Source organism: Temnothorax curvispinosus, unplaced genomic scaffold (genome assembly GCF_003070985.1).
Source record: "Temnothorax curvispinosus isolate PA1 unplaced genomic scaffold, ASM307098v1 QBEX01002543.1, whole genome shotgun sequence".
NCBI classification, from domain to species: domain Eukaryota; kingdom Metazoa; phylum Arthropoda; class Insecta; order Hymenoptera; family Formicidae; genus Temnothorax; species Temnothorax curvispinosus.
The window spans coordinates 238,339-251,889 of record NW_020212323.1 but is presented as its reverse complement, the minus strand read 5'-3'; the positions used below and the strand labels follow the sequence as shown (position 1 = coordinate 251,889).

Here is a 13,551-nt window from a genome sequence, read left to right as displayed (position 1 = left end):
AGACTATCGTAGGAAACACCGTTTCTCGACTGGAAACGGGTAAAGGCACTTTAATTGGAGAAATGGTGGTCAGTATCTCGCCACGCCTCACACTCCTCTCTTTTCCTTCCTTTCTCTGTTGCGCGTTTGGTATAAAAATAACTAACAGATGTAAGCGACACAACCATACTCCTGAACGCCTTTCGTTCTAGGTAACGTTAAAGGTGAACAACCGCTTTAACAGAGTTTAACAGCACACGTCAAGAATATTTAACTTACAATTTCATCAAAACAAATTTAACTATTTACTTGAGATAAATAAAGAGAGAGAGAGAGAGAGAGAGAAAAAACGGTGAAAGATGGCATGGCATGTATCAGCGTACAGAGCTCCTTTCAGAATTACATTAAGAGTTTAATCTTGTATATATTTCGTAATGTTTATAGTTTGCCTAGTAACGATTGACGAACTGCAGAATGCGATAACGAAAATAATATAAGCGGATGCTCAACGATCGTATCCAGTAATCGCTCTCTTATCACCGAGGTGTGGCAGGCAGCGTAGAATTGCCCGTTCGATTCCGTGTCTCGGCGATCTTTCAAACAAAGCTTAGAGTGTTATACTGACTCTGTCGCAAGGAACAATTGTAAGCAACATCCGCTCGATCTTCGCGAGATAAAGCGTCAACGAACGGGCAGGAAAAGGGGGGAAAAAAAAAGGGAAAAATGGCAGACGAGAAAACTGTGTCGGACGAGCGATTGCTCGGTTATTTACACGCATACGCGAAAACCATCGAGCTGACGGCTCCGAAATTTCGCATAATCGAGGGCACCAGCAAGGGCGATAATTACGTTGGCCTCATTTATCGCGTCACGATCGAGAGCATCGAGAACGGCGAAGTCAAGAAAATCGATCTTATACTGAAAACTACGCAGATTAACGCCGACGCTCTGCTGGAGGACAACAATGTCGCACAGTTGTTCAAGCGCGAGATATTCTTCTATCGAGAGGTGTTGCCCATTTTCAAAGAGACTATGAAGGGACGCGGCGAATTTGTCGACCGCTTCCCTATTTTATACGACGCTAATGACGAGTCCGGAAAACAGGTAATTTTGCGGTTCACCACCGCTGTACGTGATCCCCGCCGATGAAGCAATAATAATGCACATATACGAAAGAGCCGAGAATCGTGTAATCGCACATGTAAATTCCATACGTCGCCTTTTACATAATCTCTTTTCTTGCGCGGATATAGCGCGGCCACGTAATGGAGCGGTAAGAAAGATAACCGCTCGACAATCACTTTTTTTCTTCAAGGAAATATTAAATAATAGAGAAACGATTATCGTTACGTACGCGTATATATGTGTAAAATTTCAAGCGAGCTATTATTACTCGTAACATTATCTTTCATTTCGATCAGCTGAAGCTAATTATTTCGATGATGCTTGACTCTTTTGTACGTCCTCAAGACAATGCGCTTCGTGATGCGTTGCTAAATTGGCTCGGCGAGATTTATACGTGTAATAAAACGCGGGGCATCATGTCGCGAAGTGAAATGTCGATTTATAATGACACACGGACGCACGGGCACGCATATGCGCGCGGCCCGGGCATATAATAAACTGGTTTAAAGATTATCAAGTGAGACATAAGGTCCGGTTAACCTTTGCGTTACGCAATATTTTCGTTAATAGCCAATCTTTATTTAAGCATTTAATACGAAGGAAGCTCTTAATATAATTTGGCGCGCGGTTCCACATTTGCGCAATTATCAATTTTAGAATTTAATTAAATGCGAAATTCACGGAAGCGATATAATTCGCGGGTATAGCTTTCCTTTAAATTGCAACCCTCCAATTATTCGTTCGAAAGCCACCGTATTTGAAGTTTATATAAGAAAACGGTCGGCGATCGCAAATCGACGATAAATAAATACTATATATACATCTTCCGCAATTTTTGGAGTCTTTTCACCGATCGTATTTAGCCGTAAAAGTAGATGTAATCAATGTTAGGCACGCGGTAGAGGTACACGGAGCAAAGTGTCTGATATAATTAGATGGCTCGCGAAAGTACACGTGCACTTCTTGATTCTTGTTCGGCACGTAACATCACGTACGTAATATCTCTTGACATTTTGATGGAAGAACTTCTGCGCGCGTGACGTAAAAAAAAATGAGTTAAAGTAATTTACCTTCTAATAGAAGGTGTCCTTATCTTATCTCGTCTTGCACGAGACGTAGCTTCAACATCTCATCTAATAACAGTGATTTATACTTGACTGATAATAAGACCTTAACAGAGAAAATTGAGAAGAAACTATTTTGTAATTCACTCTAATTGCAATTTACAGCTGTTTCTTGCGAGTAATTTATTTATATTACACGCGCGTACATAAAGATGCTTATTCATCGATACAAGTACAAATATCTGTTGGTGAGATGAGACGTGACTCGACAACATTATTGCGATTATCATCCTCAGTTATCTCATAACATATGATAAACTTTCACATGTTTCTGATGTAGCGCGATTATTGAGATTAGATTCGTATCTTACTTCTAAAGAATATTACACACTCCGTATAGCGACAAGAAGCGAACATTTCAATAACGACATATAATTTACCGTAGTTCCTGATGCTGGAAAATCTAACGCCCCAAGGTTTTATGATGGCCAAGTCAAAAATTATGGATTATCCGCATCTCAGCTTGGCGTTACGATGCTTAGGTGAATTGCACGCGTACAGCTTTATTACGCGTTCCGCGAATCCGATGGGCTTCGAGAAATTAAAACGGATGCAAGAACCCTTGTTTTCTCAAGAATTGGCTGAAAAAAAAGCCGATAAAGATAACATTAGTAATATTGTTACACAACGGCTCACCAATGTCATATTGAAGGTACTTCCATATTTCGTTGGTCCTTAAAAATCGTCGATACATACATTTGTACTTAATTAAATCGTGTTTTCTTTATACCATGTATAGGTTTTAGCAAACGAAGACAAACATTATTTCGAAAGGTACCAACGATTCGTAGATAATATAACGCAGAACATGATTGATGCAACTGATGGAAAAGCCGCTGAGCCATACGCCGTTGTAAACCACGGTGACTCGTGGACCAACAACATACTCTTCAAATACGATCAAGTATATACGATTAAATACTTTCTCAATAAGATATACATCGTTATCCTAAGATTTGCATTGAGTTAATGTACATAAGCATACTTTCACATATCTCACGTGGCATATCGTTTCGTTTCAGGATAAAAATCCGTGCGACTTGCGTTTCATAGACCTTCAGATATGTCGTTACGCGTCTCCCGTTTTAGATCTAATTTATGTACTCTTCTGCTGCTGCACGCAAGAAACAAGGAGTAAATATTTCGATCAGTTAATACACGAATATTACGAAACACTATCCAAGTGTATCGAAAGAGCCGGTTACGACCCTAAAATCCTCTTTCCTTACGAGGTATTGTCCCAACATTTTACCAAATTTGGGAAATACGCGGCGGGAATGGCTACTTACACTGTACATATAATGACTAGTAATGGTTTGGACATAAAAAGTACATATGACAATGATACGCTCCAAGATAGAGTGCAAAATGACAGTCTTTATAGAAGTATGTTAATAGGCACTTTTAAGGATCTCGTCGACAGAAATTATATATAAATCAATACTTTTACGATAATATTGACATCACGGGTACTAAAAACAAAGGATCTTTAATATGACAAATCTTGAGATTAAAAGTAAAATGCTTTAGTATATTAAACTTACAATTAAAAACCAGTGTAACTGTACTACTATAAGTCTGCTTAATCGAGTTAAAGGAATTTCATTAACAATGATTTATTTACATAGACGTAACTTGTAAAAGTTATTTGTCTTATTTTATGCTGAAATATCATTTGAAATATCAGACATAGATATCGCTGTTGACTTTTAATAAACAAAAATTTCATTATTATTTCGGTCACTAAGAATTTGCCGGTCACTAATAATTGCGCGATATATATAATTTTTTTATAATTTTTTTACTGTACAGTAAAATTGTTGCTTATATAAATTTGTAACATCTATATATCTTTTCATCATTTGAATCCACTCGAACTTTGATAAATCAGTTTTTATAAACAATTTCACTCAGGCAAAGGCGGAAATTGTATAAGAGATATATTTTAAAATGAAATATACAATCTCAAATATACAAAATAAAGACAATCTACTACATTGTTTGGTAATAAAAGGAATACTAGTTTAGTGATAATATTTTAGCTCTAGTAATAAGGTCTTCTTGGATTATTCTGAAAAAGAAAACGTAGTAATTAAAAGCCATTAGATATTTTCTTGTTTCCGTTATTTTATTGTAACAATCGTGATACTTACCAATGGATTAGGCCTGAATCTATAAGCAAGCATCATCCGTTTTCTATATGCATCAAATTCATCATCGTCCCTAGATACACCATCTGGTCTTTCAGAACCGAGACCTGCGCTATCGAGTCTATTCGTCGCTCTAGAAACGTATTTAACGATCAAGAGCTTGAAAATATTAGACAAACGTATTCGACACGAGAGATGACGATAACTAGTAATACTAATAATGTAAAAATAGTATTACTTGTTAATTGGTTCAATTCGACCACTACCCTCGCTACCCAACCCTTGTCCTTCGCTCCAGCCAAGCTTTTGTAACATCTGAAACCCTGTAAGTAGAAAAATGTTATTGGATTTCCCAACTGAAATAATTGTTAAGAAGGAATAAAGAATAACTTTAGTTATATTAGTATTTAACTTGAAATGTTTGCTAACTTAATTAATAGTAATGAAGAATATAATCGTCAAATTTAACTACTTTATATTTGTTACATAAATATAATATTGATAGAGAAAGAGAGGAAAAAATAGTTATTTGTGTAACAAGTGATGTAAGATGAAAATTCCCGGGTGCGGAGTTTACGCACGAGCCGAAGGCGAGTGCGGTAACCGCACCCGGGAATTTTCATCTTTACACACGACTTACACTCCCTATTTTATGTTGCAAGTGCCTGGAAAGTGGTGTATCATGCACGCGTAGCGTGCGTAATGGGGCACTTTCCATGCACGTGTTGCATAAAAATATTTTTGGAACATACCTATATTATCTTCCTTTAACTTATATTCCTTATAGTCGCTCAAATCAGGTTCTTTTCCCTGCTTTACGGCATTATATTGTTCCAAAAATTTTTTTAACTCATCCGGCGGCAAAAAATCGCCAATGTGATGTTTGCCTTCCGCTTGCGCGGTTAATTCCTCGGCCCACATCTGTGTCGCCTCCATTTCAGCTGACCTCAGTTTGTGTTCCCAAGTTCCTCCTTCCGTCTCTTCATCGCTGTCGTACTCGTATTTATGTTTCCCTTGTGCTTCCAAACGTTTCACTTCTTCTCTTTTCCTTAAGAGATTTTGGTACAAGAGATTTATCTAAAAAAATATGTATATACAATTTTTTTATGTGTACAAAATAATAATTGATCTTTAAAACTCACTTTCTTACATTTTCGTGTATAATTGGATGGAGAGAGTGAATTTTGATACATTCTATATGTATTTTTTTTACAATTGATGCAATAATCTACCTTATAATGATCCTCTGCCTTTTTCCATTGTTCTTCACTTAAATCAAGTGTACCAAACGTCTGTCTCGCATAATGGATAAGTGCAGGATCATTCCGTGAAATCTTGGTAAGCATTGGATTCTTTGATTTAATTTGTTGTCTCTTCGACGGAGAAGGTATTATAACTGCCGGCTGCCCAATTTGTCCGGGTATAGCTATGCCAGGTTGCGGAAGTACAGCACCTGATCTATTACCAGAAGGTACGTTTGTCTCCGTAACGAGAACCTTATTGTCTGGATCACCCCAGCGACTACGTTTTCTTCTTTTCCGTTCTTCCCTATTATCATCCTTTGACTGATCTGCTAACAGTGGTACATATAAACCATATATTAGTAAAGTTTGTCTTAAATATTACCGAACTGTATACGTAGTTATGGTTCACCATGTGGAGTTGAATGAGATTTCTGAGATTTATCTGCCTCGTCATTGTCACTAAGAGCTTCTTCAGGACAATAAAGTTCTGCACCACTGTTCTTCTTATCCTTATCTGGCTTCTCCGCACGTAATTTAGAAACCAATCCCCTGTACTGCAGATACGCTGCACTTTGCTTTTGGTGCAGAAACCTTGATTAAAATGATACTTAAAACGCTGTCTAGTAATATGTATTCCTATAGATACAATACTTTCATAGAAGTGTAACATTAATATAGAAGTGAAGTAAAAAGTAGCAGAATAAAATAATCTGAGATTTTGTTTGGATTAAGGAAATTGGAGGCACTGTGATATTACATATAGTATATGCCTGGCATTTCAAAATATGCGCGCTACATATAAACACCAAAAACAAGAAAAAATATATAATTATGCTCCAAAAGATGTGATTATAACTTGAGAGATATGTAATAAAATTTTGAAATGACAAATATCTCCTCTTGTTTTTGACTAATATTAAAAACCATCGCATAAAATTTAAATCTTAGAATGTAAAGCATTACTGGTGTAGTATAGATATTTACTTTGTTAAATAAATACGCTTGGAACAAGATAAAACTCGGTTGTTGAGAATAACGTGTTTAAATACGTGCTTAAAAATAAAAGAATATAGCAAATGTACGCAAAAACTCAATTAGAAGATAATTGCATATTTTGTCTCAAACTTTTTCATATATCATATCTTTTGTAACATTTTTATAATTTCAAAATTTTAGTTTTTTTTTATGTGGAAAATATTATATTAGTAAAAACATTAAAGTCAAGAAAAACAAATGTGTCCTATGTAATTGTAAGTCATGGGTTGTCAAATACATATGGTACGATTATTGTGATTACAAGAAAAAAAAATATGTTTTATGTGAGAATGCATTCATCAGTAGTAACAGTTTTATCGAATCTAAAAGCTTGCTTTATGAAAATATAAGAAACATGTAGACAAATTTCTATAATCAGCAAATAATTTTGCGATGCAGTTGATATTTAGGAAATGCAAACATATATTTGCAACAATTCACATTAAGCGGCCATTGAACAAAATTGTACATTCAATCTTTCATGTTACTAAGATGTCAAGAACTATGTGATAAAGATTTGTACAATGTCCTATAATACAAAATAAAATATTATCATCCTAGATATTATAAAAGTATTAATTATATATTACAAACGAGGAATAGGGGAATGGAAATAAAAAACGAGGACCAGTGAGGACAGTAGTTACCATAATTTAGGATCTTGGGCATTCTTCTCTCGCACTTCTTGTTCTATCTCATCCCCACAGTCAGCCACGATTCGTGCCAGCTGCTCAGCCTCTACTAAACACACTTAGAATCTTTTGTCAGATACTTTGTATAATAATGTCCCAAATATCTATACGTGTGTCTATGTGTGTGTATACATGTACATTTTAATAATTATAAATATAAACAAATATCGTGTGTGTATATACTGTATATATAGATATAAATTCTATTTTTTAATTTTTAATACTATATCTTACAACAAATTATTTTCCTAATGTCCCATAATTGCGTTAAAATTGTGCAAGAGATAGAACAAAGTGTCTAGTGCTTATAAATAACATTACATAGCTATGCGACACAAGAGAAACGTATTTCTCGACTATGATATCGTACCTTGTTGTTCGGAACTTTGTAGATTAGCCGGCGGTCTTACAGGTGGTGGTATTTGTACGTTAGGAGGACCCACTGAGATAGGTACCTGATTGGAAAGAGCATAGCCACTGGACATAAGACCGCGCGTTGGTGCTGCATTAGGAATGACATTGGGAGGTGGGATATTTGGCGGTGGAATATTCAAGTTTGGAGGTGGAACCGAATTGATCGTCGATGGGACGGTGTGCACTGGCGGAGGTGCTGACATTATCATGGACGTTATCACGTTTGGGGGTGGAACATTGGCTACGTTTGATACCGTTACTACGATGGCCTGCGAGCCTGTAATAGGCATCATAGTCGGAGGCATTTGCGACATCGGTGGCAAAATGTTGGGCGGTGGAATATTAGGCGGAGGAATATTCGGAGGCTGTAAACTGGCGTTGCACGCCGGCGGTGGTACGTTGCATTGCTGCGGATTTTGTATGATGTGCTGTTGCGCGTTCGACGGCGAGGATAAGTTGGGCATGGGCATAGCTTGAGACATCTGCATATTTGGAGGTGGAACATTTGTATTAGGTGGAATGCTCTGAATGGGAGGAGGTGGTGGAGGACGTATGATATGTGGGGGCGCGATCTGCATTCTCACATTATTAGAATGCTCGTTCATGTTAGCGTATGTGTTGCTAAAATTTTTCGACACCGGTATCCTCTGCATATGCGCAGATGGGATGTTTGGCGTCATGTTCCTTATATTTGGGGGTGGTATATTTGTCATTTGCATCTGCACCGGTTGCGACATGAGGGACGGGATGGAAGAGACATGGTTGTTATTTTGAATTGGGACGTGCTGATTAAATTGCTGAGCGCGCTGTCCGTTCTGTGACTGATTGTAGCTGTGCCGCGTCTCTGGACTAGGTGGCGATCTTCGCCTGGTAGGCGATGGACTCGACGACGAGCTGTGTTTTCTATCTGAACTTCTTCCCCATCGTGTGTCATTTCTTCTGCGATCGCGTCTGCTGTCCCAATCTCTATTCTTTTCGCTACTGCGCTTTCTTTCTCTGTCTCTCTCTCTAACAGCTTCGTAGCTTCTCTCATCTTTTCTCTTATCTTCTTTATCCTGTTCTTGTTTGCTGGTCGTTTTGTTGGCTATCTTTCTAAACTGATCGAGGAAACTGCCGTCATTGGCAAACGCATTCATGGTAGGCTTGTCATCATCTTCCCTATGGATAAACAATGAATTTTACTTCCTCCAAATTTTACACCTCCAATTAATCGATATAAATATTTCAAACGCCTAAATTATAATGTAAATTTCGTCCGGAAGATCGAACTGACGCGACGTGACGCGACGTGACGCGACGTGACGTGACAGAGAAGAGATTTACTCCGCTTACTTTGGAGCACTTTTACTAGTTGTTGTGGTCGAGGCTGACGATGACGAGCTTGACTTTTTCATGGATTCCACGGCTTCCTTCGCTTTTTGCTCCTGCATTTTCGCCTGGATTTCCATCTTCTTTTGTTGAATGATCTGCTCTTGCTTCGACATCTGCGCGAAACGTTCATTTCGGGAAGTTTTCGACACAAACGGATCGGAGCCCTTCACACCGCGATACGCCATTTTTGTCAGAGGTTTAGCCTCTCGATCGCGCGAACAGCTCGAGAGATTTTACGGGCGGACGATTAAAAGGGAATCTACGTATCTTGAATTATTTTTTGTATTCCAGAATCGTGCGTCAACTAATACAAAAGATTTACGCTCGGCTACGCGCGACGGAGTTTCATATTTCATCGAGCAATGTCGACGATTGTCGACGATGTCGGCCATATATATTTTTACTTGCATAATGTCTGCCTGTCCGAAATCAAATCGAAACGGCACCGCCATGGCCGTGCCTCATTTTCCGACGCGCCGCCTGAGAAAGTGCAACTCAACTACGTCGTTTCGCTCGGTAAAATATTACAAGAGACAATTATTATAACAATAAAAACTTTACAACTTAATTGTTTGATAGAGACAAAAGTATAAATGTTTCTAAATGCTTTAAATTAAATTAACAAATCGTTCGCTAGGATTTACATATATGTTTACATCTCGTCACTAATATTGCACTTTATTTTTAAACATACAGACATACAAATAAAAATGCTATACAATACTTACGTTGCTATAATATATATATCGTATGTATATATATAACAACTATGTATACGTGTGTATGTATATACACTGGTACAGTAAATCGACATATATATAATATATCGGTATAGAAGGAATATAAGTTACATAAAAACGACATAATATAAAATAGTAAAAATCAGTACAGAGAATCAGAAGTCTCGTTATTATAAGTGCGGGTCGCTGCAGCGGATTTAGCCTCTTATAGCGACGAGAGAAATTTATATTCATATAGAATGATATATGTATACTCTTGGACTGAATTCTCTATTTATTCGAGCTGCTAATTCGTTTCGCCACAACATACACCAAGCTGCTCGACAACTTCTCTTAGATACCAACAATATTTGACTGATTGATGTCAGAGTATCCTACAAAGCCCATGTCACAGCTACTACAAGAGTCTATCGACCATAGTTAACAGCGTTCAATTACAGACCAAACACGTAAGCTTAAAGCGATTTAGTCGCGTAAAATTGGCTATATAATAATCTCTGTAAAATACTCTGAATTATACCGTGATTTCTCGCTATTCCATGTCGCAAACGAAGGGAGGCCTCTCCCCGTGAGATTAGAGTTAATTCCGGAAAATTCCTTTTAATTATTAGCGTTGTGAGTAGTGCGTTCGTCGCCGCTTCCAGCGTAATCGTTCAAATTAATATTATGCTTGGCGAATTCAGTCTTAAAATTTCTCTACTGGGCAGTAGCACGATAACTCGGCAAAATGAATGCTACTCCCATTGCCAGTCTTTCCATTCCGTCGCTCGGTGGAATTGTCGGAGTGAACTTGATCGACATGTTTGTACAACGTTTAACGCTACCTCACATTCCGGTACCTTGCCTCTGAAATACCTGCTTATTACGATTATTTGCGTTATGCGTGCGCGCCGCCCGCAACGAGCGTAATATTAAAATCGATTCGCAAACGTTTTACTGAAATACATCATTGTTCTTGGTAGTTTGTACAACTGGCGGCTTGGACGTGGCATGATTGTCCTGATAATGCTTCCATAGGCCAGTTACGTTGTTCACCTGCGCACCACAGCCAGGCATTTTGCATCTAGAAGATTAAATACTTGGTTTTACTTGTAAAAGTTAAAACATACCTACATATATGTATTTACACGTATCAGTTTACTTACATGAAAAAGCTGACCGTAGACGCCTTCCCTTGTTTTACCTTTGGCATTTGCTTACCAGCATTGGAATTAATTGTATTCGTGACTAATTTATGACTGTCTTGATGATGACGATAGTGCGATATGTATTTGTACTTCTTTCCGCAACCGTTGACGTCGCATTTATATGTTTCCTGTTTGTACCTAGACATGCGTTGCTTCTTTGGGGTGTACTCCTCGTCTTCCGAACACGTGCTATTTGTTTCTATGGAGCTCTCTTCGATTTTCAAAGGATTCTCGCGCTCGAGACCGCTCCGAAAAACTCGTTCCATGTTTCCTAAATCTATTCTATGCTCCTGATTTCGTATATTTAAATTGCATATTTCCGTTTTCATATTTTTTGTAATGGTTACGTCGCTATTTATATAAACCACATTATTCTTATCCTGCGTGCATTCCACCTGAAGGATCTCTTCGCACTTTGGTGTTCCAGTATCGTATTTTCGTAAGAACGCATCTTTAATCATAAGCAGATCTTCATTATTAGTTAACTTGTTAATACCATTCAAAGATTCATTATTCGAGTAGTCCTCGTTATTTGTAGCAGTCGTAATCTTATTCTGCTCGTGACAAAACTCGCTCTTCACCTGAATTTTAGTTTCGTTTCTAATAGGACAATTTTCTTCCAAACTCCCATATTCTTCCTTTATGGTAAAGTTTTCGCTTGGCAGTTGTTCATAACATCCCTCGTCAGTCTTTTGCATGACTTCTTCGTCCATCGCATTTTCGGGGCCTTCGAAACAAATTATCTCAGGCTCCGTTGGCAGTGTAGGCGGTTGTCTATGACAACTTTCAATATGCTCCTCAAGATTGCCACTAGTAGATTGCAAAGATCCGCAATTAGTGTACGGACATACAAAGACATTTGTTTCATTGTTGTGCCATTCTTGATAATGTCGCCACATGCTACCTGGATCTGACACTTCTTCTCCGCAACCAGGCTCGCGACAACTATGAAAAAATTACAACAAGATATTAATAAAACCTCAAAAAGAATTCTAAACTTAACATCGCCAATATTCCATAATATTTGGTCAAAATTCACATTAATTAACTTGTAAATATCTGTTTTGCCCAACGATCCAATGAATTATTTTACACTCACATGAATCGAATTTTCAAAGCCTCTAATGTCTCGTGCGTCTTATATTCATCTTGATTAGTGAACACCTTACCGCAACCTCGTTGTTTGCAAGTGTATATTTCCTATGGATTGAAAGTTGATTCAATTAATAAGACTTTCTTAAATGTATAGCACAAATTGAAAACATTTCAACATCAACGAATCCAGTCGCTGATGACAAATAGATCTTATATTGATTATACAACTTTCACTATTATCAACAAACATAAGGATAATTTTCACATATGTTTAGCATCAAAATCTGGATTGACTAGGATTTTACTAAATTTAACATCTGATAAGCCACAGCCTGAGGCAAATGACAAACCAGTTTTGATCAATTCTGATCTAGGCATTGGATAAAAAATATAAACAGGATCAATTATAATTTTACAATTCATTGAGTTTTTCTTTTTAAAAGACAATTAACTGCTCGTGGAATTTACGTCGAAATCAAATAAGCTGATCGAAACAAGAGTCACATTTTTAGGTTTTTACACCCCCGCTCCGCTTTACTCTACTATTTGTTTTGGCTTAGGGGTCATTGACCCCGGGCGACCAATGGCTCCGTCGTAAACCTTCACCTTTTTCGGTGCGATTTCCTCGATGGTGCGATTCCGCGAGACGAATCTGATGACGCTGACCTCCGTGGGCCGGTCGGCGCACGTCTCCGTACCCTGGCCCATCCTGCGGTGACTCGCCACGAAGCGACGGCGAGCAGCGGGAGGACGAGCTCACTCACTCGCTCCGCTCGCGGAGCCTCACATAACCTCGCGTATCCTCGTGTGACGACAAGTTTGACAGAAAAAATATCGTCTCCGTTGAATAAATTCCTGCACGAAATTCCGCGGTTTCTCGACGGGGCCGACGCTTGGGTCGCGGCACTTACCGGCCAAACGCGCCCTCGAGTACGCACAGAAACGCGCCGTCGATTCCAGCTCACATTATCGCTCTGTCAATAATAACAATTACTTGTGTTGTCAGGTCAGTGCAGCGGAATCGTTCCCGGCCCCGGCCGCTGCGACGACGACGCCGGTCTCGGTTTCAGCGCAATGAGAACCGCTGGTGCATGACCTATAATATGCCAACAGACGTGCACATCACGGAAGCGTAAAATCTATCCAGAAGGCAGAGAGAAGATAAGCAAAGAAGTTGAATTAATTAATTAATTAATTAAATAGCAAGAACTATCCAAAAATTGTCTACATTTCTGAAAATTGCGAGATTTAACTTTGTCAGTGAGTTTTGGAACGCCACTTGCTAAAGTGAGACCTCTCTCGGAATAGCTGTGAATTAGGTTTGTTTTTCTAAAAAAAGTCTACTGTCGGCTATATAAAAAAAAAACAATTGAAATTTATTAACAATAATTGCAT

The 13,551-nt window shown here is 38.2% G+C and overlaps 3 protein-coding genes across 5 annotated transcripts; 1 reads left to right on the top strand and 2 right to left on the bottom strand.

The window, feature by feature from the left end:
- LOC112451789 lies at positions 1-4,339 on the top strand. The gene is made up of 5 exons (XM_025011651.1): positions 1-68; positions 424-1,083; positions 2,614-2,880; positions 2,968-3,132; positions 3,251-4,339. The coding sequence occupies exons 2-5, from the start codon at positions 703-705 to the stop codon at positions 3,662-3,664; spliced, it is 1,227 nt and encodes a 408-aa protein (XP_024867419.1). The 5' UTR covers positions 1-68; positions 424-702; the 3' UTR covers positions 3,665-4,339.
- On the bottom strand, positions 4,152-9,543 carry LOC112451788 (YLP motif-containing protein 1). Of its 3 annotated transcripts, XM_025011649.1 has the most exons (9): positions 9,096-9,543; positions 7,720-8,921; positions 7,305-7,407; positions 6,032-6,213; positions 5,611-5,951; positions 5,131-5,455; positions 4,617-4,701; positions 4,382-4,511; positions 4,152-4,299 (listed from the first exon to the last, which is right to left on the bottom strand). In XM_025011649.1, exons 1-9 carry the CDS (start codon positions 9,317-9,319, stop codon positions 4,273-4,275), a joined length of 2,619 nt encoding a protein of 872 aa, XP_024867417.1. In that variant the 5' UTR covers positions 9,320-9,543; the 3' UTR covers positions 4,152-4,272. The 3 variants fall into 3 exon arrangements, with proteins under 3 accessions (XP_024867417.1, XP_024867416.1, XP_024867418.1); XM_025011648.1 differs by having other exon boundaries at positions 4,152-4,511; XM_025011650.1 differs by having other exon boundaries at positions 4,152-4,511; positions 5,611-5,948.
- A 355-nt stretch (positions 9,544-9,898) lies between these two features.
- LOC112451770 (zinc finger protein GLI2-like) lies at positions 9,899-13,506 on the bottom strand. Its single transcript, XM_025011615.1, has 4 exons — positions 12,763-13,506; positions 12,161-12,261; positions 11,020-12,006; positions 9,899-10,937 (listed from the first exon to the last, which is right to left on the bottom strand). Exons 1-4 carry the CDS (start codon positions 12,862-12,864, stop codon positions 10,808-10,810), a joined length of 1,320 nt encoding a protein of 439 aa, XP_024867383.1. The 5' UTR covers positions 12,865-13,506; the 3' UTR covers positions 9,899-10,807.
- Between the last annotated feature and the right edge of the window lie 45 nt (positions 13,507-13,551).